Consider the following 26,129-nt stretch of genomic DNA (forward strand, 5'->3'; position numbering starts at 1 on the left):
TAGGAATACCTGAAGGCGAAAGAAAATGCTAATTCCAGAATTCCAATTACTTTCACTTATGAGACTGAATTATACAATAATCTGTAGTTACTGATCTGAATTAAGCTAACAAGCTCTTCGGAAAAGGCAGATTTTAAAACATATTTTCTATTTAAAGCATATTTCTTCTTTTACATAATTGTAGAAGATACCTGAATAAGCGAAATTAATGGTGAAATCACTATGGTGATGCCTGTTGCCAAAACTGCTGGAAGCTGAAAACACAGGGATTTCCCTGCTCCTGTTGGCATACATATAAACACATCCTTTTCCCCTGCAAAAGCAACAACAAAACGTTCAAAGCTCTTTTTTTTATTTTACAAGTGTCTCCAGATTCTGTTTTGAAGACCAGAACATTTTTTTCCCAGGCTGTGCATAGGATATCAAATCTTACATATATCCATATAAGCACAACACTACCGAGGCAATACCCTGTAGTAAAACATATTAAAGCTAGGTGTACTATGAAAATGATTTAGAAGAAATGCTTTAGATCAGTGTGAGCTTGACTTTCTGCTATTCACTAGAAGAATCCAATTTTTTTCAGTCCGAGTCCAGGAAAAAGATACCATAGATTAAGTTTAATGAGTGGATTCTGGGATTATATACCTAGATATGTAAAATGGTATTATATACCCAGATATTATTTAAATAGGGCTCTAAATTGGCCATCAAAAGGCCACAAAGCCCCTTAGCAATGAAAATGTCTTAAATCACTGATGTTGTTAAAATGTGTCCATACAGTTCACTCTTACATGGGATGCCTATGAAATTATTCAAATATAACTGGAACTATTTGAATTTGCATATAATAAATTGCTTTTACAAGAAAACAACTCATTGTTCAAAAAGCCCTGCATGCATGCACACTATCAGCTCCCAGATTTTTGGCACAACGTGCTCTTTTGGTATTGCAGCTGCAGGGCAAATGGAAGATGGAGCAGAATGTCATGGTGAGGAGAACAAGCTCTTTGCAGCTGTTCCTTTTCTGGGTGACGGATGGGACTGGATTTCTATTTGCTTTAATTCCAGATAGGCTGAAAGAACTAGAGGTACTGGGTTTCCCAGTCAATAGCATGTTGGATTAAGGTGAAATGATTCATTTTTTGGGTCAGAAAAATAGTCATGATTTACAGGTAGTCCTCAACTTACAGCAGTTCATTTAATGACCATTCAAAGTTACAACGGTACGACCATTGCAGCATGCCTGGTGATCGATTTATATTTGGATACTTGACAGCTGGTTCATATTTATGATGGTTGCAGTGTCCTGGGATCATGTGATTATCTTTTGCAACCTTCTGACAAGCAAAGATCATGGGTAAGCCAGATTTACTTAACAACTGTGTTACTAATTTAACTTCAATGATTCACTTAATAAATGTGGCAAGACAAGTTGTAAAATGGGACAAAAAATACCTAACAAATTTTTCTCTTAACTACATAAATTTTGGGCTCGATGTGGTCATAAGTTGAGGACTACCTGTACAGTTCTATTTGATTTATTTTATTTGATTTCCATTCTAGGTGACCAAATCTGACTCCAGTCCATAGCTCTTCAGTTTGGATGTATTGGGAAATTACTGTTAACTGAAAACTTTCAGTATAGATAGTAGTAAATCACATCTCAGTTTACAAAGCTAAGTCAGCATCATCCAAATTGATGTAAAATCCATCACCAGCCAAGCATTCTCTAAATCAGGCATGTCAAACTCGTGACACCATGTGACGTTGCACAATGTATCCCAACTTTTTCCCCAATTCCGGCAATGGGGTGGGCGTGGTTTTGGCGTGACACATCCGGCTTGGGTCGGCAATTTGACACGCCTGCTCTAAATCTATTAGGTTTGTAATACATTTACATGACTTCTCAGCTAGCATAACCTTTGGAACTGACAATTCATTTCCTTAGAAAACAGTCTGTTTAATGGGGTTTATTCCCAGGTAAATAAATTTTTACTACAGATTTGGCCAAGATCAATTACTCATCTTAAGAGATAGTCTAGGAAAATCTCCAATTGTAATAATGAAGCTAAAAGACTTTCTGTATTTTCAGCAGTAGAAAAAAGTCTTTTATAATATTCAGAGCTTTTTCACTGTATGTTTTTCTCTTATTGTTGCAGGGAATAGAATGTTATACTTGCCATATTTTGGGAAGCTGGGAATCTTTGAATGACATGTTAAAAATATTTTATACGGTCATAAAAAGTATTTGCAGTTTACCTTTCACCACAGTCATAGTTGCACTTCCTTGCAATGAAGTCTTGAAAGAGTTAAATCCAAAAACTTTTGTCAGAGTTTGCAGAACTCTATCTTCCAATCTTGAGGAAGAACTGTTACTCATCTTAAATGCCAATACTAGGAATAATTCAAAGTAGAGGTAAAGAGAGGACCTTCATGCAATTATTTTCTTTTCTTGCAAACCATCACCTGTATAGGCATAACAGATTTATTTCAATAATACTATCTTCTTTATGGTTTTTACACAACCATCACCATTCTCCGATTTAGTAAAATACAAAAGAGTTCTTGCTATTCATTATCCTATAGAAAAAGCAAAACTATAAATACATTGGATTATAATCCAGAGACTAAAAGAACCTAGGCACAAGAAATTTAACTATTTTCTTGCTTTTTCGGAATGCAGATTACTGTTTTATACGTACTACTACTTCTATTGCCTTGCAGCTCCCTGTGTCCCAACCTTCGTTTCTTTCACGTGGAGCTCAATGCCATTCGATTTTCCAAGCAATAGGGAAATAGATGTGTTTCAGGATGTTTTTCTTGTTCCCAGTTTAGGCGATAGTTTTGGGATAAATCAATGGTGTTCATGCAAGTACTAAGCCAACTCTGCTTAGCTTTTTTAGGTTAGTCTTCAGAAAATGCTCCACAAAACGCATCTTTTAATTTCGCACGATATAATATTTAGCCTTCGGAAAAGATAGGCTTGGAGAACAAATTGCTATTTAACCGACACCTGACTCCGAGACCAATTTAAATTTCCTGACTTTCTTATTATCACTTTTCTTAAATTACTTTCTGACGCAGATCTGCCAGAGAAAATCTAGCAGGTTTAAGAGGTACGATGAAAAGTTTAGATCCTTGTCCGGGGATAGAGATTAAAACTCGGCGGGATAAAAATAATCTCCAGGTAAAGCCACTCCAACCTTTTCCATCTGAGGAAAACCGAAACCGGAGACCGCGGCCCCGCGGGGAAACATTTTAGTGCATCCACAAACTAACTATTATACTTTCTTCCTTCCCAGCTCTCTGAAACTATATTCTTGAGCCATAGGCCTCATAGTGCAGGCGCAGCCGCTGCCAGAATCCCGGTTAATTCAGACGGCTTCATTTTCCGGCAGCATCTGGGTTCGCATCGGCATCGCTTCAGCGCGAGTTGATGACGTAAGAGGCCGTTGAAGAGCCGGGACGCGGGGCGGGGGGGAAATGCTCTTCTTTTCGTCTGTTTCGAACGAGATCCAGCAGTACACGAATTCCTCCACTTTGAGCGAAGGAGATACCCTGGAAAAATCAGTCCGCACCTATCGCGGTCCCTAAAAGAAAGACGGTAGTTCCGGTGAGCGCTTCGCTGACGCCATATTCTTGCGCCGGAAGAGAATTCAACTGAGTTCGAAAAGAAAGATGGCGGCGGCGGCGAAAAAAAGCGTTCTATCTTCCTTGGCGGTTTATGCGGAAGATTCCGAGCCCGAGTCTGATAGCGAGGCCGGCGGGGCCGGTAGCGATCGAGGAGGAGGGACGGGTAAGGCCTTGGGGGGAGCGGTTTGGTTGGGTTTAATAAGACGCCATGCCTCGTTTCTTCTTTGGAACCTGATCGGGATAACTCCCAATCTGCTTGCTGGGTGTGCTAATGCATTACGGTTGGTTGGCTTTGGCTTAGAGTTGTGTTCAGGGAAGATATGTTAAATGATTTTATTCCCTTGTTGAAGCTTTCTCTTCCCTCCATCCTCCGTTTCCCGAAAGTGTTTGTAAGCCCCTGTATTCTTGGCTGATGGGTGTTGTGGCAGATGGTTATGGGAAAAGGTGCCTTTCTGAAAATATGAAGCCCCTTTTTATTTGGCTACGCTGTTAATTAACTTTAACCCAATAGTTATTTACAGTGACTGCTTTCTTCATCCTCTTCAGTGTGAGTTCTACCATACCGTACTAGTTAGATAAAATATCAGACATTTGACTTGGTATGTTTTTGTATATACAGTGATGCTTAAAAGACCTAAAATGTGATCTGTTCTCCCGACCAATCTTAAACCTGGATAAAGAGAACCCAATTAAACAAGTGAGTCAAAACATATTCAATTACTTATTGGGAAAAAGGAACCTTTGCTTTCAGTAACTGATGTCACACACACACATCCCACACACCCCACACACAGCAATAACTGCAACTAAAAGTTTTTAGTAACCATTGATCAGTCCTGCATATTGGCTTGGAAGAATTTTAGGCCATTCCTCCTTATGGGGGAGCTTCAATTCAGGGAAGTTGGTGGGCTTCCTCCCATGAAATGTCCTTCCATAACAATTTGATTAAGGTCAGGATTTGGCCATTTCCACACATTAACTTTCTTCTACTTTAAGCATTCTTTGGTGATACAAATTGTGCATTTTGGATCATTGCCTTGCTGCATGACCCACTTCTTTTGAGCTTCTATTCACAAATTGATACCTTGATATTTTCCTGTAGAATTTGCTAGCAGGTTCAGAATTCATAGTTTCATCAATGATGGTGAGCTGTCTTGGCCCAAAAGATGATAGTGCCACCACCATGTTTCACAAATGGGATAAAGTTCTTATACTAAAATGCAGTGTTTTCCTTTCACCAAACAATTTTTTCATTCAAGAGAAATTTCTATTTTGGTCTCATCTATGCACAGAATATTCTTCCAGTTGCCTTCTGGTTTATCTGCTGGTCTTTCGCAAATGGTAGATGGACAACAATTTTCTTCGTTTGGAGAGTAATGGCTTTCTCCTTGCAACCCTGCCAGGTACACCATTGTTGTTCAGTGTTTTCCTGATGATGGTTTCACAAACACTGACATTCACCAGTGCAAAAAAAGGCCTTTAGTTCCTTTTACTCTGTTACTCTGGGCTTCTTTGAGACTTCCTGAAGTATTACACACCTTGCCTTTTGTATGATCATAGTTGATCAACCACTCCTGGTGAGGGTAATCGTGGTGTTGAATTATCTTTATTTGCACATAGTCTACCTGAGAGTGAACTGATAGAATCCAAACTCTTTGGAAATAGTTTTGCAACATTTTCTAGCCTGGTAAGAATCAACAATGTTTTTGGGAGATGCTCAAAAAAATCTCATTTGAACCATAACATACTTCCCTATTGCAAAGATCAGACTTTGAAAGGGAATACTCAGAATTCCATTCTTTAAATAACGTAAACCTTCCACACTCCCACCTGATTATCCTCCCATTGATTGAAACCCCTGACTCTAATTTCCCCCTTCAAATGAATGGATAATCCTAGAACAGGGATGTCAAACTTGTAATGTCATGTGACGTGTCGCAACGTATCATGACTTTTTCCATTGCCGGCAATGGGATGGGCGCGGTTTTGGCATGACGCATCCCACCCACGGGCCGGCAGTTTAACACCCCTGTCCTAGAGGGTCATTTACTTTAGCCACTCTACAAAAGTCTGTAGTTTTCCTCAGTAAATAAATGAATTACAATGTTTGGAGTCATTTGTTTAATTGGGTTCTCTTTAGCTTTATCTATATAGTGAACAGATCATGTTTTAGGTTATATTTCTGCAGAAATATTGTATATTTAAACAAGTTCACACACCTTTAAGTACCATGGTATATGTAAAACATAGTAGAACTAATGCCTGATATTCTATTGGACAGTTAGCAAGAAAGAACTTATACTAGAGGGGCTGAAGAAAAGTTACTTAAGTAAAAGATAATATTTCTTGTTTAGCAGGGTTGTTTTATTTATTTCAGCAGGTGTATCTATATATGTGATTTGTACAACAGTATCAATCTTCTGCCGGATTGCAAAATGACTATTAACCATTTTCTTCCTTCTTTGGATGGCCTAGAAGAAAAAGCTGGCTTGGTGTCAGAAAGCTATGGAGAAGACGACTTCAGTAAAATGGAAGGAGAAGAGGATGGTTATGATGAAGACGATGATGAAAACAGCAGACAGTCAGTAGGTATTTTATTACATAGCAATCAAACTTGCTATGGCAATATAGGAATATTAACTTTTGTGCCTTTGTTGCTTTTCTTTACATATATTGTATTTGAAGTTATCACAGAATTGCTAGAGGAATGCTTAAATAAAATGAAAAAGCCCATTACTTATCCCTAACTTCCTTCAGTGGCAATGCCTTTTTGTTTGCAAGATCAAATCTTAATGTAAAAATAGAATGATCCCTTTTATAGTTGATGTACACTTGACGTTTCTATATTCTATATTCTAGAAGTAAATTTCTATATTCTAAAATCTAAAAGTAAAAAATACATAAATTGATAAAAAAATAACCTATAACATGATTTTACGATAGTAGCCAATACATCATTATTTCTTCCACCCCATGCATTGCTTGAGCTGATTATTCCTGCAAAGCTTTTAAAATGTAGCTTCTCTACTCTGTTCCATTTTTTTACTTTAGGTAATATTTCCTTTTTTGGCCAGGATGTTAGATGAGCTCATTCTATGAACTTTTGATTAGTCTGAGATGTGTTTTTTTTTTTAACTCTTTGGATGGGTTTGGCATATTTTTGTTCTCTTGCTTTTAATCTAAAAGAGGTGCAGTTGTGAGTTGGGCAGCTCTATAAATTGATTAATTAAAAGAAGTCTTCAAATAGTATTTTAAAATTGTCAGAGTTTCAAATGATAATTTATACCAAAATACTGTGCCATTTTCCAAACACATTTTCCTCTTATAATGGATTATCCTTTCAGCTGGGGTTGTAAATGAGAATTCCTATACATTTTACTAGTTTGAAGGAAGCAATATTTTCCTATAACTTTTCCTTTCTTATGTGTATCTCTATTCAGTTTTGCATTATCTCCAAATACCTATTATTTAGATATATAAATAATTTTTATAAATAAGTGGCCTGAAAATACTTCTGATTCCTTCTTAAAATGAAATTTAATATGACATGTATGGATGACCTCTTGAGAAGATAAAGGGACTCTAATCTGAGTAGTAGGATAAATATATATTGTTATTTGACCATAATTTTTATTTCAAGAAGCATCCTTCCATGTAAATAAGTCCCAAAGATATTTAAAGCATGGGAAATCCATTTTTCAAAAAAAACAAAAACCTTGCTTTATAGCTGATAACAACATCCAATATTCAGGATAATGCTAGTGCATGAATACCTCAGAATAAGTTCATAAATGGAGCACAGTTCATCTGAGTGAGATTGTATATCTCTACACTGATTGGCAGAACCTACAAGTGCTATCAAAAGCATCTGCAGATGGGGGTCTATTTGAAATCACAATACAAAGATTTGAACATCACAATGCAAATCCCACTCATCTGTATACATCAGTACACTTGCTCAAAATCAGCAATGCCACACTCTGTCTACCATCCTGTTTATTTTGATATCCCCTCATGCAGATGGTTATTACTGTATACTATTGTCTTAATTTTTTTTTTCTTCATCTGTATCAAGATACATCCAGGACACCTGTTCAGGATTCCTGCCATGTCTCTTAGATCAGATGGTAGCAATAAGAGGGAGAGCAGGGTATTAATAATATAATATTGGTACCTCATCCCAAACGTCTACCACATATGTTCCCAATATTGATCTTTCATGCAGCTATAAGTTAAAATTAAATTACGACATAATGCTGTTTATCTTTGTAAATTCTTTTAAGCTTAATTTTAAATAATGGTATCCATAATTTCAGTCTTCATATTGAAGAAAGCATATTTGCAATTTTTATAATTTCTTCATAATACGGTAGCAAAAGAATTAAGTGATCCTTTTTATTGTGGGCATTCCTATATCTGTGATAATTCAGTATTTAATCTCATGTTGAGTTTGAAATAAGTACCTAAAGTAGAATCTAGGTGGGAAACTTGGATAACAACTTCAGTTTCAGAAAGATAAGGTGGATGTGATAATAAATGTGGAGGCTGTAACCTATTGTTGAACTCTAAACTAGATGCATTACAGAATTTCAGGGCCATTGTTTAGCAATGAAAAACCTGGGGCATGCTATTGATCGATAATACAGGGCTATGGTAGTAGTTATATACTACTCTTTGGTCCATTGTTCCATTCTTTCCATTGTATGCAAGGAAACCATCAAGCTCAGAGGGCACCAGGGACCCCACATTCCATTGTATCCAACATTTTCAATTGTTTTCTTATGAATGCACATTATACCATCTTGAAACACTGTTTTGGAGGCTCTAGAATCAAAGATTCTTTATGTTATTAAGTGGGAACCTGGCTAGTTGTCCTCATGTTTGCCTAATGTAACCTGCTTTATTTATTAGAATAAAATTAGCAAAAAAAAAATCTCAACTCATAAAAATTTATCCTATCTGCTGACTTTTAATGCCTTTAAAAAAAAAAAAGAAATCCAATATTGTGTGGGTTCTTAGAATCTACCCTGACTTCTTAGAAGTAAACTTAACTTATTTATATTTTCTTTTCCTTGAATGGCTGTTTTAACAGGGTTTGAGAAAGAAGCTGAGAGAGCAACCCAGCTGAATTAAAAAGCAAAATTAGGCTATTTAGTGCAAGTCCCTTGCCAAATATGCAAGAACTTGCTGACAATTTAAAGCTTAATTCTGTACATTCTTTGTCTTATAGGAAGATGACGATTCAGAGACTGAAAAACCTGAGGCTGATGATCTGAAGGTATTTAGAAGAGTATTATGATGGGATGGGAATACACTGCAAAGCATAATAGCGTGATTTAGTTAGTCATCTGTATCTTCTATTCTTGACAAGCTAACTCTTGTTTGGGGAGTGGGAGATGGCTCCTGAGATGGATACAAAAGTCGGGAGGACTCAGAGAGTGCTTTTCAGACTAACAGACTTTTATTAAAAGACATAAGATTTTGTGAATTACAACTTGGTTCATCACATGCAACTATGGTTAATAAAAAAAAAAGTGCTACCAGACTTCTAACTTTGATCCTACCATAGACTCACCACACTTCTCCTTCTACAAAGTACATATGAGTAACTAAGTTAATCTTCCGTATCAGAGATTGGCTAATTATTAGGTAATGGAATATTATGCTTTGTATGGACTCTTAACACTAATGGTCAGAAACAATGCAGATGTCTGAAAAGGAGTTTTATATGTTTCACGGAATTGTATTAAGAATCTGTTTCCAAATTTTCATCTTTAGTGTGATTGGTGATGTTCATGCAGTGCTTGAGATTAATTTGGGGTTGTTAACAATAAGACTATATATATATATATATATTCTTCAATTTATAATAACAGAACTTTAATCAATAAAGTGATGCATGACCACATCGCAACAGCAATCTCTGCAGTCAGAGTTGCCATTGTTAACTATGTCACAGTCATTAGGTGAGACAACTTCCCATAACCAAAGTTAGTGGGAAACTGGTAGGAAATTACAAGTACCAGGCCTACAGGAAGGTGGGGAAAGAAGCAAAGGGGTGATAGGATTGGAGAGAATATGCTCAATGGCAGAGTTGTGAGAGAGGGCCTGGGAAACTGTGAGAGTTGCAAGAGAGTACCACATAGGTCAGGGGGTACAAGAGATGTGTGAGAGTTGCTGCGCAGGTTGGGGAAAGTGCAAGGAGTGTGTGAAAGGTGCTGGTTGGGAAGGGTATAAGGGAGTATGTGAGAAGCATTGTGTGGGTCAGGGAAAGTGCATGGGTTTTGTGTGTTTATTCGTGTCAGAAGTGTCGCAAGTAAAATAAGGTGTCTGTATAACCTAACATTTAAAATGTAAAATACAAGATTAAAATATGTACAAATTAAACATCTTGCCTAGAAACTAGCAACGTTAATTGGGTTCTGTCATGCTGCCATGAGGTTCTCATTGTACACTGATCAGGGCACAAAGGGCAGGTATGCATGTATGTATGTATTTATGTATGTATTTATGTATATATGTATGTTTGTATATGTATTATCTGCATGTCACCACAATTGCAAAGAGCAGAAGCAACCAGATAACCCCATTTGTTCAGGGAGTCTGGATTTTGCGCAGTCTCTTTCAACGACTTCCATAATTCCCAGCTTTCGTCAGACCTAGAACCCAGTTCCTCCACTGGTTCCATCCAGTGTTGGTTCTTTGTAGTTTTCCATTGGTCCACTCTGCTTTCAAATTCTTCAAAGTCTTCTTTCAACCTACGGAAGTTTTTCCTGGACTTTAGTCTCTGTTGAGCTGGTTGTAGGCCATAGAGAGGGCGTTGTCTAGATCAGTGGTTCTTAACCTGGGCGATATCGCCCCACAGGGGGCGATTTCATTTTTCAGGGGGGCAATGGAACAAAAAGGGGCGATGCGGGGCCAAAGGAACAAAAAGAGGACGACATGGGGGCGATGGAGTGAGAAGTTTTGGGGACACTTTTGAGACTTTTTCGTACAGTGAATCGCTGCATATCTGTCATACAAAAACATTAGATTGCTCGCTATTAGTGAGTTGAATTGTGTTTTCAAATGTTCCTCCAGCTAGTTTCGGTATAGAACACCGTACATATGTGAATACGCATCGCTTATCTTTATGCACGTTGCACAGCAGCCTCTATCCTTTTTATATTTCTTTTTGTGTCTTAAATTTCACTTGTAATTCAATCATTAAATGTTACTGTTTTTCTTTTCGGGCATTTCACTTTCTTGCAATTGAATTTTGTTTCAGTGGTCATTACATTAAAGTGTCTTGAATAAATAAGATAATAATGAAATACATGTATCACGAAGTTTGGGAATAAAGTGATGGGTGGCAGCAAAAATTTCCACACAGTTGAGATATGGGAAAAAAGACTGGAAATAAATTATTGCCATCGATATGTCCTGATGACAATTTTAAAGAAAACAAAAAAAGGGTTTGCATAAATTGAAGAATTATTTCCTATGTTGTGATTGAGAGTTTATGTTGGGGGAGGGGGGCGATGACAACTCCCTCATTGGCTCAAGGGGGCGATTCTTTCAAAAAGGTTAAGAACCACTGGTCTAGATATTGATGATTTGAGTCTCTCTCTGTATGCTGCTGCTTCTCTGCAAACAGCAGGCGGGGCAATGTCGGCTAGGTGGTAGATTTTATATTGAGGTTTAAGGCATCCGGTAATAATTCTGCTGGCTTCATTCAGAGCACCATCTACTTTCCAACCATGTGCTGATTTAGACCAGACTGGGTAAGCGTATTCACCTGCTGAGTGGCAAGAGCTAGGGCTGTTGTCTTAAGGATCCTTGGTTTGGCACCCCAGGTAGAGCTTATTAATTTCCAGAGGATGTTCTTTTGTCCACTGACCTTCAGTTTAGTGTTGGTACAGTGCTGCTTATGTGTTAGAGCCCTATTTAGAGTGACCTCTAAATATTTAGGGCTGTGGCAATGCTCCAGTAATGTCCCTTTCCATATAATAATGCATGGGGTTGTGGATTGGGTTACGTGTAAGGGGGTGTTCGAGAGTATGAGGGGAGGCATAGCAAGGGTTGGAGTGGGTGCTTTGGTGTACAAGTGACCACTGCAGGGTGGGCACAGAGGGAGTGGCGGAAACTTACCCCAGCAACTTGCAATCTTCCCTGCTCTCTTCCCCATTGACTTTCGGTAGAAGCCAGCAAAGGGAATATTGCAAATGACGATTGTGTGATTGTAGGGCGCTTGGCAACCGGTCATAAGTGCAAATGACTTGCCAAGCACCCAGATTGTGATCACGTGACCATGGGGGTGCCGAGATGTCTGGAATTCAAGGACCAGTCGCAACCATCATTTGTTCAGCACCTATTAAATGATAAATAGGATTACACACATGCATAACACTGCTTTTATGTATATGTAAAATGACAAGCAGATTTTTTCTTGCAGCCAGAGCCTATTAAAATAGTTCAAGAGAATCTGAAAGGTTCACGGAGAGAGAGGGAGATTGCTAGTCCCATGAAACTGTTGCATAGATGCTGCTGTTTAGTGTCCACCTGCATTAATACGGGTCCATCAACCAAAGTAATTGGTGCATAACCTTCTGCGTTAAGCAGTCCCTATCTCCCAACCCCAATCTGTTTGAATAATTGGTAGAACTGATTTGAAATATAAAGCGGTGAAGCCCAACTACCAGGGGATGCCAGTGCTACAAAGTCTATAAAACTTTCCTTCTTTTCTCTCCTGCCAGTTTCCCACCTAAAACCTTTTTGGTAAGGCAAAAGGTTTCTTGTCTCTCCCAACTTTCATTTGATCACTGTGTTTGCACGTGTGTTTCATACTTTCTATATTTTACAATCTCCCAAGTCCAAGATCAAGATTCAGCTAGCTGATCTCCTGGGAGCTTTATATGCCAGTGTATTCTGGTATAAGAAATAGGCCAGGTATCTGGTGGTAGCACCTGTATCACTGTCATGTCAAGAAACTAGGCCGGGAGACAGCCTTTCTGCAGCAAATGATCCAGGCCTATTGTAGCTAAGCAGATTGCTACAGGTAGTCCTCGATTTACAACAGGTTATTTAGTGACTGTTCAAAGTTACACCATCCTTGGGGGGAAAAAGTAACTTATGACCATTTTTCACACTTTTAACCGTAACAGCATCCCCATGGTCACATGATCAAAATTCAGAGACTCAGCAACTGGCTCATATTTATGATGGTTGCAGTCTTTCAGTTGCAGTTTTGCCTTTTGCAGCCTTCTTATAAGAAAAGTCAATGAGGAAGCCAGATTCACTTAACACCATGTTACCAGTAAAGGAGAGTATTTGTAGCTCAGGATTGACATGAGAAGTCCTTGGTGCTCTCTGAGCTTGCTTGTTCTCTTGCAAATGTTTCATTACCCAAACTAGGTAACATTATCATGCTTTGTTACCTAGTTTGAGTAACAAAATGTCGGCAAGAAAACAAACTCGGAGAGCACCAAGAATCCCATCTTGTTACTAACTTAAGTGCAGTGATTCACTTAAGTCTGGCAACAAGGGTCGTAAAATGGAGCAAAATTCAAGTTAACATCTGTTTCACTTAGCAATGGAAATTTTGGTCCACAATGTGGTCCTACATCAAGGACTACCTGTATCCCTGTTTTATTCCCAGGCTCAGGGCTTAGGTACCCTAAATCACGGCTTTTCAACCAGTGGTACGGGTATCATCTGTGGTACATTGACACCTGACAGGTGGTACGCGACCATCCTAGAAAAGTGGTAGCGGGGGAGGGGAATGAACTGAACCGGTGGCAGCACCGCACAAACCTGAGCGAGAGATGGCTGGAGTTGCAGGGTTGTCAGGGCTCAGCGGAAGCGCTAGGATCAGTGCCAGGCTCCAGCTGGAGCTCAGCATTGATCCTAGCGCTACTGCTGAGCCCAGAAGAAGTGCCGATCAGCTGGAATGTTGCAGCATCTCCAGAGTCTTGTGATTTACATTCAGATGCTTGGCAACTGATTCATATTTATGATGGTCACAGTGTCCCAAGATCATGTGATGTGACCAAAACCTGCTGCAACCACCCAGCAGATGGGGGGAATAAAAACCAAGCACCCACCCCACCGCCGCTGCCAGTCCTCAACAGAAATGCTCACAACAATGAAAACCTCGGACAGGAGGAAGAGCACCGCCGGGTGGGCAGACAGGCATCTTGCTCGACTGTGGCTTGGGGGGCACTTTTTTTCAGTGCCATTGTAACTTTGAACAGTCACTAAGTGAATTGTTGTAAGTCGAGGACTACCTGAACTTCATCGCTTTTTCCCTTTTTTTTTTTGTCATCAAGTTTTTGACACCTTGCTAGGCGACTGGTGGTACTTGGATATTGCCATATCGTAAAAGTGGTACAATGAGTGAAAAGATTGAAAAGCCCTGCCCTAAATTGTCTTGAATAGCAAGTTTTGTGTCAGGAAAAGAAGGGAAAGGTCACTTCCAAATTGGAACAACTATAGACAGCTATAGGATGCCTCAGCAGTGAGATGGGGCTGAGATGAAGGTAATGTCACGAGGATCTCTCTAAAACCTACTTTTCTACTACGGCAAACAGAATGTGAGGTTAATTCATTGGAATGTTGGTGGATGAGAATTTTCGTATATTGCTAGTTTTGGATCAATTTTTAATTTCTCAGCACATATATAACTTTTAAATGTATAGCTACAGATCAGTCCTGCTGGAGTGATCTGTAAATACATCTACTGAATATAAATGTATATAAATGTGGAATATAAACTGTTGTCCCATCATATACATATGTTACACATCAGAGACATGTATAAACTTGCTGGAAGAAGGCATTATAATGTATTTTGGACAAATTTCATCTGTTTCCTTACTATCACTTGGTTGAAGTTAAAATATTGCTTCACGTACTCAAATATTTTAAACTGAACCCTGAAGAAATCACGTACATCTAAAAATATGTCTCTTATAATCGATACCACAGAGAACCAGTGTGATAACAATTGTTAAGATGTTGGGTTTTTTGTTGTGGGACAAAATAGGAGGAGGAACTACTGAGCTTCAGGAAGGAAAAGAGGATTTATATGTAATAAGTAAATAGATGTCTTAGTGTGATGTTGATTAGATGTTTTCTCTCTCTTCTGTTTATATATGAGATATTTATTTGGTTTGTTTACTTAGGAAAATACTTGTGGAGTGTTTTAAAGCATCCTAAAACTATGCTTCTTTCCAAATGTATGCCTGTCAGTATCTAAAACATCTGGGACTTCAAAGCTAATTAAAAACTCTGTTGTTAATTAACTGTGTTGTCCATGTAGTGGCAGTATTTCTTCACTAATTTTTCTAACCCTCTAATTTCATTATATCAGGGTGTATCAACTGTGTGACGCAACCGACAAACCCAGGTTAATAATTTGACCAGTCTTATTAATGACCCAAATATAAGAAGCCTAGTGGATAAAGAACATCCGAACTGAATTTTTTAAATGTAGACTTAGCAATTATCTCTATTCAGATAGGCATACATTTCTGTTTTTCAAAAATATTTTAAAAGTTATAAAGATCCTTCTTTTTAAAATATCTGAAATTTATACTGAACCAAATAACATCAAAATCTAGGCTTTCTATATATGAATGCTGAAGTAACACTAGTATTTGTAACTGTGTTTTAAAATTTGAGTTTTATAAAATGTACTACAGAAAAAAAATTATTTTGGACACACGTATTTCTGATACTTTATTCATGGTTAATTCGCTTTTTATGTGTTCCAATTTCCTCCCTAGGCGTAGCCTATGCCATTCTGAATTCAAATTGAACTCTTTTCAGCAGTGCATCATAAATATTGTCATTTTTTCATGCAGAGGTGTAAGCTTCAAGATTTCAGCCAGACTTTATTTTATTTATTCGTTTAATTTATCTATCACCCATCTTGCAGTTTGAGGCAACTCTGGGCAGAAGACTTGTCAAATTACCCTTCACAAAATTATGTTGAAGTCCAAAACTTTTGTGATGGGTTGTGATTTGGGGATCTTGTTTCAATAAGTTCTTCTTGCTGTTGCTATATAGGCATATCTGTAACAGGCTGCCCCAGTAGATTTCAGTGCCATTTTTAAAACTACTTTTTTCTCTTTCTGGAGACTTCTTCTTTTTCTTTTTACAAAAGGCTCCTTTTAAAAGTTTTTTATACTCATGCTGAATAACAGAACAGCGTGTCCAAGTCAGCTTTATAAATTCAGACATGGATGTCAAGTAGCAATTTTCTCCTTAGCTCCAGGGCTAGGCTAGCTGCAATTGAGGACAGCTTTTAAAAGAACGGCTTTTATTTTACAACGCTGATGTAAAAATAATCATGTAAATAACAGTTGTTTTTAACAATCCAAAATCCTTATAGCTTTGATGTTATACCAGTCTGGAAAGAATTTTGAATAGTAATCATATATTTATGAACATAGAGTAGTACAATAGGTAATAAACACTGTATGACTAACTCTTCTGCTTAAGCTTTTGAGGGAGCGTTCCCAGGCGAATGATTAATTTTATCCATGAGGGCTAGTCTGATGTCACATAAGCACATTCATCCATAGAGTCATGCCATGGACACATTTCAATACCCACCTTTAACAATTCATAAGGAGTGCCTACAGTAGAATCCCCTGCTACTTCCCTTTTAATTATTTATTGAGAATATTGTCAGGTTGGAAACCTGGCTTAAAAGAACACATATTTACAAAGCAAAATATGAGTCCCTAGCCATAATTTCCAGCCTTTAATCTTATTTAATTTATTTATTATTATACCCTTGATCCAATTTATTCTTTGGTGTTAGCACTGTGGAATATCTCTATGTGAATTGTAAAGATCTGCAGTGTTGATATAATATTTTTTTCTTATATATGATTTACAAATGATAGACATGCAAAAACATTCAATATTTTTAGCTGCCTGGTGTCCAACAAAAGCAACATGGTGCTTACGACCATGTTGAATCTAAATGAAAAAGTTTGGAATAACTGTAGCTATTCAGACTAATTTAATTATTGGTTAATAGCTAATATTTGCCTGAAAGCTTGTTTGACTAATAACTGTCAAATTTTGAGGAGATGGATATAGTCTTGGACACTAAAATCTCTTGCCTCTTCCTTTTGTTGTAGATTTTCAGTAATTTCATATATAAAATGTTGCAGTATGTTACATTTGTTATACCGGTGATGGCGAACCTTTTAGCGACTGAGTGCCCAAACTGCAACCTAAACCCCACTTATTTATTACCGGGTGCCAGGTGGGCATGGCCCACTGGGTGGTGGTCATGGCAGATTGGGTGGATGTGGCCAAGGTAGGCGTGGCCACCTCAATGTTGCTCATGGCATGGGACATCTGTGGGGGGTGGGCAGAGTTGGGGGAGATCTAGGAGATCTCTGGCAGGTGGTGCAGTAGGCAGGAGGCTCGTCCTGAGGGGTGAGATGAGGCAGAGTGGGGGTGCCATTGCCATGGGGCAAGGCAAGGGTCGGGGTGGCTGCTGCCTGACATCATCAGCCCCCGCACACAGAGACCAGCGAGCTGCAGCCCGCCACTAGCAGTTCAGAGAAGCCACCTCTGAGCTGGATGGCCGGCCAACAGCTGAGGAGGCGATGCAGTGAGTCGTGCCCAGGAAAAGGAGAGCATGCGAGGCCAGGAGGGATGGGATAGGAGGAGGGAAACCAGCCATGCCGGGATGTATCCGGCCATGTGGGGCCTCAGCGAGTTATCAGGCAGCTGGTTGAAGAGGGACAGTTGCCATCTCCGGGGCATGGTGCGAGTGCCCGCAGAGAGGGCTCTGAGTGCCACCTCTGGCACGCGTGACATAGGTTCGCCGCCACTGTGTGATACAGTGGTATCTTGTTTGATGAAACCATGTTTTCATTAAAAGTTCCTAATTCTAGCTCTGAATACTTTCTTTAAAATAACTGTCAAGTAACTCCAATGGAAATATTAGTTAAGGGAAATTGCAGGCTTTGTAGAAGAGATTATAAGAGTCTTCAGTTTACAATGGAATATGTGTGGTTCCAAGTAAGAGTGACTCTTAGCATTTCTCTTTGTACATGTTAATGATTGCTTTATGAGTGGCAAAGTCCAAATATTTGTTTACTATCTACCAACTACTGTATCATGAATTCTATTTTCTTTCTGGTCAGGTGATTCTGAGTCTATTGAAAATCTTCGATCTCCGAATTATGAGCTAATTCTAGAGCAATCTATCACTAATATAGATTGTATTGTATTTTACATAAAAAATAAGGAATCCAAATAAGGGTCTGTACTAATTATTTGTCCTTTTTCCATTTCCATACATTACTACATATAGGTTTTTTTTTTTTTGTCAAATTCATGTAGTATAATGCTTCATTATACAAACTCATACCATTGGCTCATTTCATGTGATGTTGTATGCAATAACAGTGGTAGCTTTCAGGGTCCCTGGTAGGATCCTATCTTTGTCTAGAGAGGCTAGGAAATAACCCTAGAACCTCTTTTATTTATTTATTTATGAGACTTATATACCGCTTTAAGTGCAAGCACTCTCTAAGCGGTGTACACCAGTAAGCAATGTATATATATATATATTTACATTGCCCCCAACAATCTGGGTCCTCATTTTACCTACCTCGGAAGGATGGAAGGCTGAGTCACCCTTGAGCCGGTGAGATTTGAACCGCTGACCTGCTGAACACAGTCAGCTAAAGTGGCCTGCAGTACTGCACTCTAACTGCTGCGCCACCTCGGCTTGTATACAGAGTTTATGCTATACCAAAGGTATAGTCTCTCTTTAATTGACATTAAACCCATAAGCTTAGGATATTTGATTCAGCTTATGGTTTGCAATAGTTTTTTTTCCATATGCAAAATATAGGTGATATTTCTCTTTTTTTATATAGCTAAACAACCCTGCCCAGTGAAATTTAAGAATGAAATAATGCTTAGCTAGACAAATTTATAGAAAGATAAACAGTGGTGTATTTTAAAACTCATCCTTAAGAATTTCACTAAGAAGGAGATTGATTCAAACTTTCTGTAGAAACTGAGATATAGCCATCCCCAAAACTCCCTCTTTCTGGAGGCTTTTCTTAACTTTCCAGAAATCTGTTTGACTAACAGAATCAGAAACAAATACCGTATTTTCCGGCGTATAAGGCGACCTGGCGTATAAGACAACCCCCGACTTTGGCACCGAGTCGCATGCCTAGAAAGTCGTCTTATACGCCAGAAACTACCGTTATTTCTGGCGTATAAGACGACTCGACGTATAAGACGACCCCCGACTTTGACGCCGATTTCAATGCTTTCGAAAGTCGTCTTATACGCCGGAAAGTACGGTAGCTATTTCAGCAGCCCAATTCCTGTTAAATATCGCTTTAAAAAACATAGAAGCCATACAATTAAACCATGAAAGCATTTTTCCCAAATACTAAGATAAAGTGCACATTTTACATTCTGAGAATTGCTTCCTTTTTTAAAGAGAGACATTCTGTATCCGACAGATTTTCTGTCAGGAATGAACTTATGCATACATTGGATCTAGATCTGTTATCGGAAGGACTGTATTTAGGTTCCAGTCTTTATTCATATTTTTTCTTGTTGTTGAACTAAAAAAGGAGTGAAGTTCAATATCATTCTAATGCAAGCAGTCCTCACTTGGCGACCACTTGTTCAGAAACCATTTGAACTTACACCGGCGCTCAATGGGTGGTCATTAGGACCGGTCTTCATACTTCTGTTAGTTGTTGTGTCCCCCATGGTCATGTGATCAGCATTTGCGGCTTTCACTGCTGTCTTCTGACCAGCAAAATGAATTGGGAGAAAGACATGGCCGTAATCTTCAACTATAGGTAATCCTCAATTTACAATTGTTCGCTTAGTGACTTTCAAAGTTACAAAAGTGACTTTCACACTTACGACCATTGCAGCATCCCCGTGGTCATGTGATCAGAATTCGGACACAGAGCAACTGGTTCATATTTATGAGAATTGCAGTGTTCCCAGGTCACGCGATCACCTTTTGTGGCCTCCTTACAAGCAATGTCAATGGGGAAGCCAGATTCACTTAACAACCATGTTATTAACGGATTTACTGGATGGATTCACTTAGTGACTGTGGCAAGAAAGGTCGTAAAATGGGGCAAAATTCATTTGACATGTTTCGCTTAGCAACAAGAAATTTTGGGCTCAATTGTGGTTGTAAGTCGCACACTACCTATACCTTAGTAGAAGCTATATAGTCACCTACCACAGATAGTATAATTTCATCCGGTGTTAAGGTATTAATCATAAAAAGAGGTTCTCCAGTGTCCCTTCAGTATAATTGTCCTTTCTCCCCAACTCTGTATATTATAAAAGGAAGCAAAGGATTGTTTTTCCTGGGGGTTTGTAGGTTCTTTGCTTTTAAACTGTTTTTCTGTACTTTTTAGAGGACAAGGCATGTCTCTTACATGCCTGCTTGGTCCTTCCTTAGCAGCAAATACAAGCTAGAACAACCTCCTGACTCCTTCAGTCCTGAATACCACAAATTGCTGACATGGGTGTGGTGTGGCTTCCAAACGAGAAATGGTATTTTTGTTTGCATTGGCTTACATTATTACATTACATTATTATCCGCCCCGTGTGCCCCTTCCTGACAAATCTAACAACTTAGCTGCGCAAACTGATGCTTCGTTATTGCTCCTAGACTATCATTTGTTAAAAAAAAATAAAAATTTGCCTGTCTAAGTCTGTCAAACAAACTGGAGTAAATGTGAATGGTTCCACATCTCTGGTCCTTTAGACAATGTTCCAGCTAATTTTCTGAATTAATTAAAAAGAGTTAGCCTGAGGGTATTCTTCCCAATCTATTGCTTAATAAACAGCTTTAACTTCACTTGTGGAAAATGAAATCTACGGCACCTACTTGGCTGACCTGAATGAACATTTATAGTATTTTAAGTATTTGTGGAGGGGGAGGGGGAATTCTCATATTCAAGCTAATAATAGGCTTCCTTTCTTCCATGAGTGTCTCTAGTGTTTCTTAAACGTGTACAGAAAAGTGCCTTTTTCCTGTTTTTTTTTCAGTCAGAAATAGTAGTTTTCAGTAGCTGTCCAAATATAGCTGCAGATTAGGGAGTGGGTATTCATTCTGGAGAGTGTGCAATGCATCCATAGCATCTTACTCAGTGGTTCTCAACCTGTGGATCGGGACCCCATTTGGGGTCGAACGACCATTTCACGGGGGTCGCCAAACAAGGCTGTTGGCAATTTTTCCCCCTTTTCTTTGGCCATGCCCCTGGCACCCAGTGATGTATAAGTGGTTGGGGGTCACCACAACATGGGGAACTGTATTATGGGGTCACGGCATTAGAAAGGTTGAGAACCACTGATCTTACTGAAGGTAGCAGATACTGGGAAACTGTAAAGAATTTTGGCCCTGACCCTGGCCCAGGAACAGTTGAAATCTACCATTCTTAACTAGTTTTGTTCCTAACAGTTATTCACAAAATAGAACTAATGTGTTAGTGATAGCATACGTCCTGGGTTCATTTAAACATTATAAAATATTGAGCAATTAAACACAATATTGAACTACTGTTGACAGTATCCTTCCCCCAATGAACTGTTGTTGAAACATTTGCCATAATCTGTGAAAACAGTTTCCATCGTACCTTCTTGACCAGTGAACTTCTTTGTAGTAAAATGTATTGATGACAGGACTGGATTTATCATTTATTGTTGAATTAATATTAGGAATCCCTGTTTTTAAAATCTTTCAATAACCAATCATCTTTTGCCAGATCTTGTTGGCTTAATTGGGAGCCAACTATTTCAGTGCTATGGATTGGCACGGTATTGATAATACACGTTAAAAATAAAAGCAGGAGTAACATTTTCTTGCTATTGTACTATGATGGTGTTAGAGAGTAGCATTTAAGGAATAAAATGGTTGCTCCTTGACGGTTGCTCCTTCCCATTTGCGAACAAATTACTACTTTTTTCTGTAGAATGAACTTAATTGTCCTGCAGAAACCTAGAAAATTGGGTTTCTGGATAGAGGCATATGTACATTTGTTCACTAAATTTGTTTAGCATAGCCTGTTCTGTTTCCACTGAGCCATAATTTAACATAACTATCTTAAATTTGGCATTTGGCCTGGAGCGCTGTCACAAAGCTGGCAAACAGGATGCACCCATAGGAAATATTTTTAAAGGTTTCATTTCCCTAGCATTCCACCACCTCACCACCACCATTGTTGGGCAAGGAAAAAAAGTACAGTATTCTAGTATAGCTTCAAGTACACTGAAATCTATGTAATATGTTGGAAGCTTCTGCATACCAATAGGTTTCATAAAATGAGTCTGCCGTGTAACTTAGATCTTCAATGTGATTCCCCTTCCCCCCCGAATTCAAATAGATGTTTAGGCTTGGAATGTGCAGGAGAAACTTGATTAAAAGTTCCTTTCATATTGAGCGTGATCATTGATGGGTTTATGGTCACATCCATGTTGTTTTCTGACAACAGTATAAAACTGATTTGTAGTTGCATTCTTCTGAGTTACTTTTTGACTTCCCACTCTAACCTTGGGAGTTCCTAGGGATGATTAATGCAAATCCTAATCAGATCCAACAGTTGCTTCACTTTTTAAAATCAGCCTTGATTGACAAGGGGCTGCCACTTAACTGGGCCATTCCTAAAATGGTTCTAGGCTTTTGCAGTATACGCTGTTTTTAAGATTTTGATGACTGTCTGCCAGTGTATCTTCTTTTTGTATATAGTCTGGTGGTAACATTTTTATTTAGCGAGAAGAATTTTTTTCTCCAGTGATATAGGCATAATCGTGAATATCTTGCAGTTTTTCTTTCACATAATGTTGACTATTAACAAAAAAGCTACATAGAAATCTTTTTAAAAGCATAACCAATCTTTAGAATGGATCCAGGTTCTGGTGCAGAAGATCTGATTTTGAAATTGCCAGGGCCATGCTGAATTATATAAGTCGTGGTACAGAGATACAGGTTTGATGGAGTTATGCATAGCATGCTATGTAAGAGAGGGCACTTTTTGTTATATTCATCAAAAACTATTTCCTAGACTGGAAACAAATTCCTACCAGCCTAATTGTCAGAAATTATTCATTTGTATTCTGTTTCTTCCCTTTATTTCTTCCCTCCCTACCTAGAGGGTACCACATTTGGATTTAGGATATTAAAAACCAGTATCTGTACAATACACCTATCTAATAACTGATAAAGGAAAGCTAAAAAATTAAAAAGCTATCATATTACTCACCAGTCTTCAGAAGAACAGCCAGTTTTTTTATTGCAGCATACAATCTCAATCATATTACTAATGATGAATCACTGGGTTTATAGAATTGAATCGGAAGAACGTTACTATCCTATAAAGAGGGTCAAATATCTTTTATCAGAAAGATCTGAAAGTACATAGTGACTATCCTGAATTTTTTTTTCCCATTTAGCATCTATAAACAACTATCAGAAAAGCACCTGCTCTAACAATTTCCAAACTCTGCATATGTGTAGAATATTACTTTTTTGCCAGAAAATGTTCCTCTTAGCCAGAAACTCCTTTTTTTTCAGTCTTTGTTGATTTCAAATCAGCTTTTGATTTCCTCTCAAGAAAGAGGGTGTGGGGAAAATCTAAGAGGGTCCTGTGGCTTGGGAAACTTTATATAAAACCCACATTGAAAATGCTACATCTAGACTAGAGCACATTTGAAGTGCCAAAGCCAGTTTGCCAATGGTAACTTTGGATCTACTTTTGATTAGTTATTGTGTCTCTTTGTCATTGAATTCTATGTGATGAATGTTTAAATGTCTGAAATGAAACTGAAAGCTCTGTATGCTGGCTTTCCCAAAGGTGTACTTGACAGTGATAGTGATTTAATCTTATAATAACAGGCTGTGGTTTGGACTAGTACAGTCTTGAAACATCTGGTATTGTAGAATTCATATCCTTTGGGCAAGATGAGCTCCTGAAGGTTGATTTTATTTTGCAGGACCTTGGATTCTTTATGTGACTGATGGTTTTGATATGTTTCAAATCTCCAAAGGCTACAATTAGTTTTAAGTTTTAGTCCCATGTTTTGGCTGCTGCTATATTTTAATTAAAAGAGGTTCCTGGTCCAATTGGAGGGGAAATTGTATCTGTTTCTAGTAATTTTCTATTGGTCAAATTTAACTGAATGGGTCCATATATTTTTCCTTTAAAATATGAAAAGATAATAGGAATCAATCCAAATACTGAAAGAAGTATTTAGTGTACTGTAGTAGTGTTTTTAAATAAATTCTTTAAAATGTATTGGCATACATAATGTTTGTACATAATGGAGTGCCACAGGTATAAGATTTGCTTTCCTTGTTCCTGGATTTCCATATATTTCAGACAGAGCTTTGAGGAAGAGAGTAGAATAGAATAGAACTGAAGAAGCTTCTTGGGTGAGAAGCAAATGTTTTCAAGGGGAAAAACCAAGAAAGTTAGTTGCCTTTTGGAAAAGTACCTTTGGGACTACCATGACTTGGATGATTGAGAATCTCCATAGACAGAATAGAAAAGGACTTGGCAGCACAAGGAAAGAACAGCCAATCCCCGGGCATCACCACATCAATCAACCTATAGGATGGCACCAGATAAATATAACACATAGAATAGCCTGAAACACACATTCTAGTAGAGAGAAGTTCCCTGAGGATGGGCTCCAGCACGAATTTGAAAGCTCAGAAGACTAAAACTTCTGGTCCCGGTGACCAATTTAGATTGGATCTTGTAGAGTAGAAGTTTCTTTTTTAGATTAACTGCAGGCAGGAGGAACTTGCATATTTCAAAATGTTAATTTTGATACCATAATTTATTAAGGTCAGTTGTTTATATTAATTAACTGTGTAAATTATTGTTTGAAACGGGTTTATTTCTATAGCTTTGCACATTGACCAAAGTCTAACACTTGTACTGGAAGGAGAAGGGCATTGTGGCCAAGTAGATCTTAGATTTGTTCTTATGTACCATTCAAATTAACTCAGTGAATGGGATGCTTCCATTTAGTCTTTTTCAAAAGACTACAGTGGTGATCTTCCAAAATCATGACTATTATTATTAAAACATTTTCAAATTAAAAGTAGGACTAAAACTGAAGCAGCTCTGCTTTTGGTTAAATTGGCATGAGATCTCCAACTAGAGGTGTGTGAGGACTGTACCTGTAGTGAGTAAGAAACACAAAACACAAGCTTTGTGTGGCAGAGCATTGTAGTACCAAATTCAAACTAGAAGAGTGCTGTTAGAACAAAATAGCCCTTAATGTGATTGCAGTTGCCTTATTGCTGTAGCAGCCTCATAAAAAATTAAGAGAAGCTGCTGCTCAGTAAGTTTACAACATCAGAGAATGCAAACCTTGCCTAAAGGGAGAACAGTATATCTTGTTACTCATTCTTATATAAGGAAATGGGAGCCAGGAGAGATTTCCACACAGCTAAGCTGGTGCCCAAGAAAGTTAGAGAGTGATGTTGAACCTTTTTGTCAAAAGGATGCAAATTCCATTTGCTACGTTTATCTTGAAGAATTCTCTTTGGTATATTTCCTGGTGAAAAAACATACTCATTGGTTGAATCAATGCATTAACAGAGGGATAGAATCAAGATCACGCGAAGTATTAATACCACTCTTCAATGCCTTGGTAAGGCCACACTTGGAATACTGCATCCAGTTTTGGTCACCACGATGTAAAAAAGATGTTGAGACTCTAGAAAGAGTACAGAGAAGAGCAACAAAGATGATTAGGGGACTGGAGGCTAAAACATATAAGGAACGGTTGCGAGAATTGGGTATGTCTAGTTTAACGAAGAGAAGGACAAGGGGGGACATGATAGCAGTATTCCAATATCTCAGGGGCTGCCATAAAGAAGAGGGAATTAAGCTATTTTCCAAAGCACCTGAAGGCAGGACAAGAAGCAACGGGTGGAAACTAATCAAGGAGAGAAGCAACCTAGAACTAAGGAGAAACTTCCTGACAGTGAGAACAATTAATCAGTGGAACAGCTTGCCTCCAGAAGCAGTAAATGCTCCAACACTGGAAGTTTTTAAGAAGAGACTGGACAGCCATTTGTCCGAAATGGTGTAGGGTTTCCTGCCCGAGCAGGGGGTTGGACTAGATGACCTCCAAGGTCCCTTCCAACTTTACTATTATTATTATTATTATTATTATTATTATTATTATTATTATTATTATTAGTTAGAATTTCTACCTATGGTGTTGTATTTGAGAATAGACTAGAACCTATGTTCATCATAGTGCCCTTTTGGATTCCAACAAACACACAGGAGTGGGGGGGGGAGGTTATTTTCCTGCCTTGTTTGTGAGATTCCCAGAACAGTCTGTTTCTGATGGGATCATCAAGTTTTTTTTTTATTTTTTTTTTCATTAGCCTTTGTACACAGGAATGTATACTTAGCCATGATGAGAACAATAGAGCACAATGATAACTGCCTTGTAATTGT

At 38.3% G+C, this 26,129-nt stretch overlaps 2 protein-coding genes across 8 annotated transcripts in view; one reads left to right on the plus strand and one right to left on the minus strand.

Annotated features, from left to right (window-relative positions):
* Nucleotides 1–3,561, minus strand: part of RECQL5 (RecQ like helicase 5) — a 65,935-nt gene extending 62,374 nt beyond the window's left edge. Inside the window, exons 1-3 of one of the 6 annotated variants that reach the window (XR_005554835.1) lie at nucleotides 2,706–2,848; nucleotides 2,263–2,469; nucleotides 192–313 (exon numbers count right to left, since the gene is read on the minus strand). Coding sequence is in view for 4 of the 6 variants with exons in the window: in XM_039328126.1 (XP_039184060.1) it covers nucleotides 192–313; nucleotides 2,263–2,383 (243 nt within the window). In the remaining 2 variants the exon portion in view is untranslated. Of the gene's footprint in view, nucleotides 1–191; nucleotides 314–2,262 lie in introns of all 6 variants that reach the window. The other 5 variants (XM_039328126.1, XM_039328125.1, XM_039328123.1 and 2 more) reach the window with 5 other exon arrangements.
* Nucleotides 3,562–3,565: 4 nt separating this feature from the next.
* The window catches only part of LOC120301218 (SAP30 binding protein), a 42,423-nt gene continuing 19,859 nt past the window's right edge, over nucleotides 3,566–26,129 (plus strand). The window contains exons 1-5 of one of the 2 annotated variants that reach the window (XM_039328129.1): nucleotides 3,677–3,799; nucleotides 4,256–4,333; nucleotides 4,929–5,039; nucleotides 6,112–6,221; nucleotides 8,867–8,914. In XM_039328129.1, the coding sequence (XP_039184063.1) occupies nucleotides 4,982–5,039; nucleotides 6,112–6,221; nucleotides 8,867–8,914 (216 nt within the window). In that variant the 5' untranslated portion in view covers nucleotides 3,677–3,799; nucleotides 4,256–4,333; nucleotides 4,929–4,981. Of the gene's footprint in view, nucleotides 3,800–4,255; nucleotides 4,334–4,928; nucleotides 5,040–6,111; nucleotides 6,222–8,866; nucleotides 8,915–26,129 lie in introns of both variants that reach the window. The other variant, XM_039328128.1, reaches the window with a different exon arrangement.

This window comes from Crotalus tigris, unplaced genomic scaffold (genome assembly GCF_016545835.1).
Source record: "Crotalus tigris isolate CLP2741 ecotype Arizona unplaced genomic scaffold, ASM1654583v1 scf7180000024370.6872682, whole genome shotgun sequence".
NCBI classification, from domain to species: domain Eukaryota; kingdom Metazoa; phylum Chordata; class Lepidosauria; order Squamata; family Viperidae; genus Crotalus; species Crotalus tigris.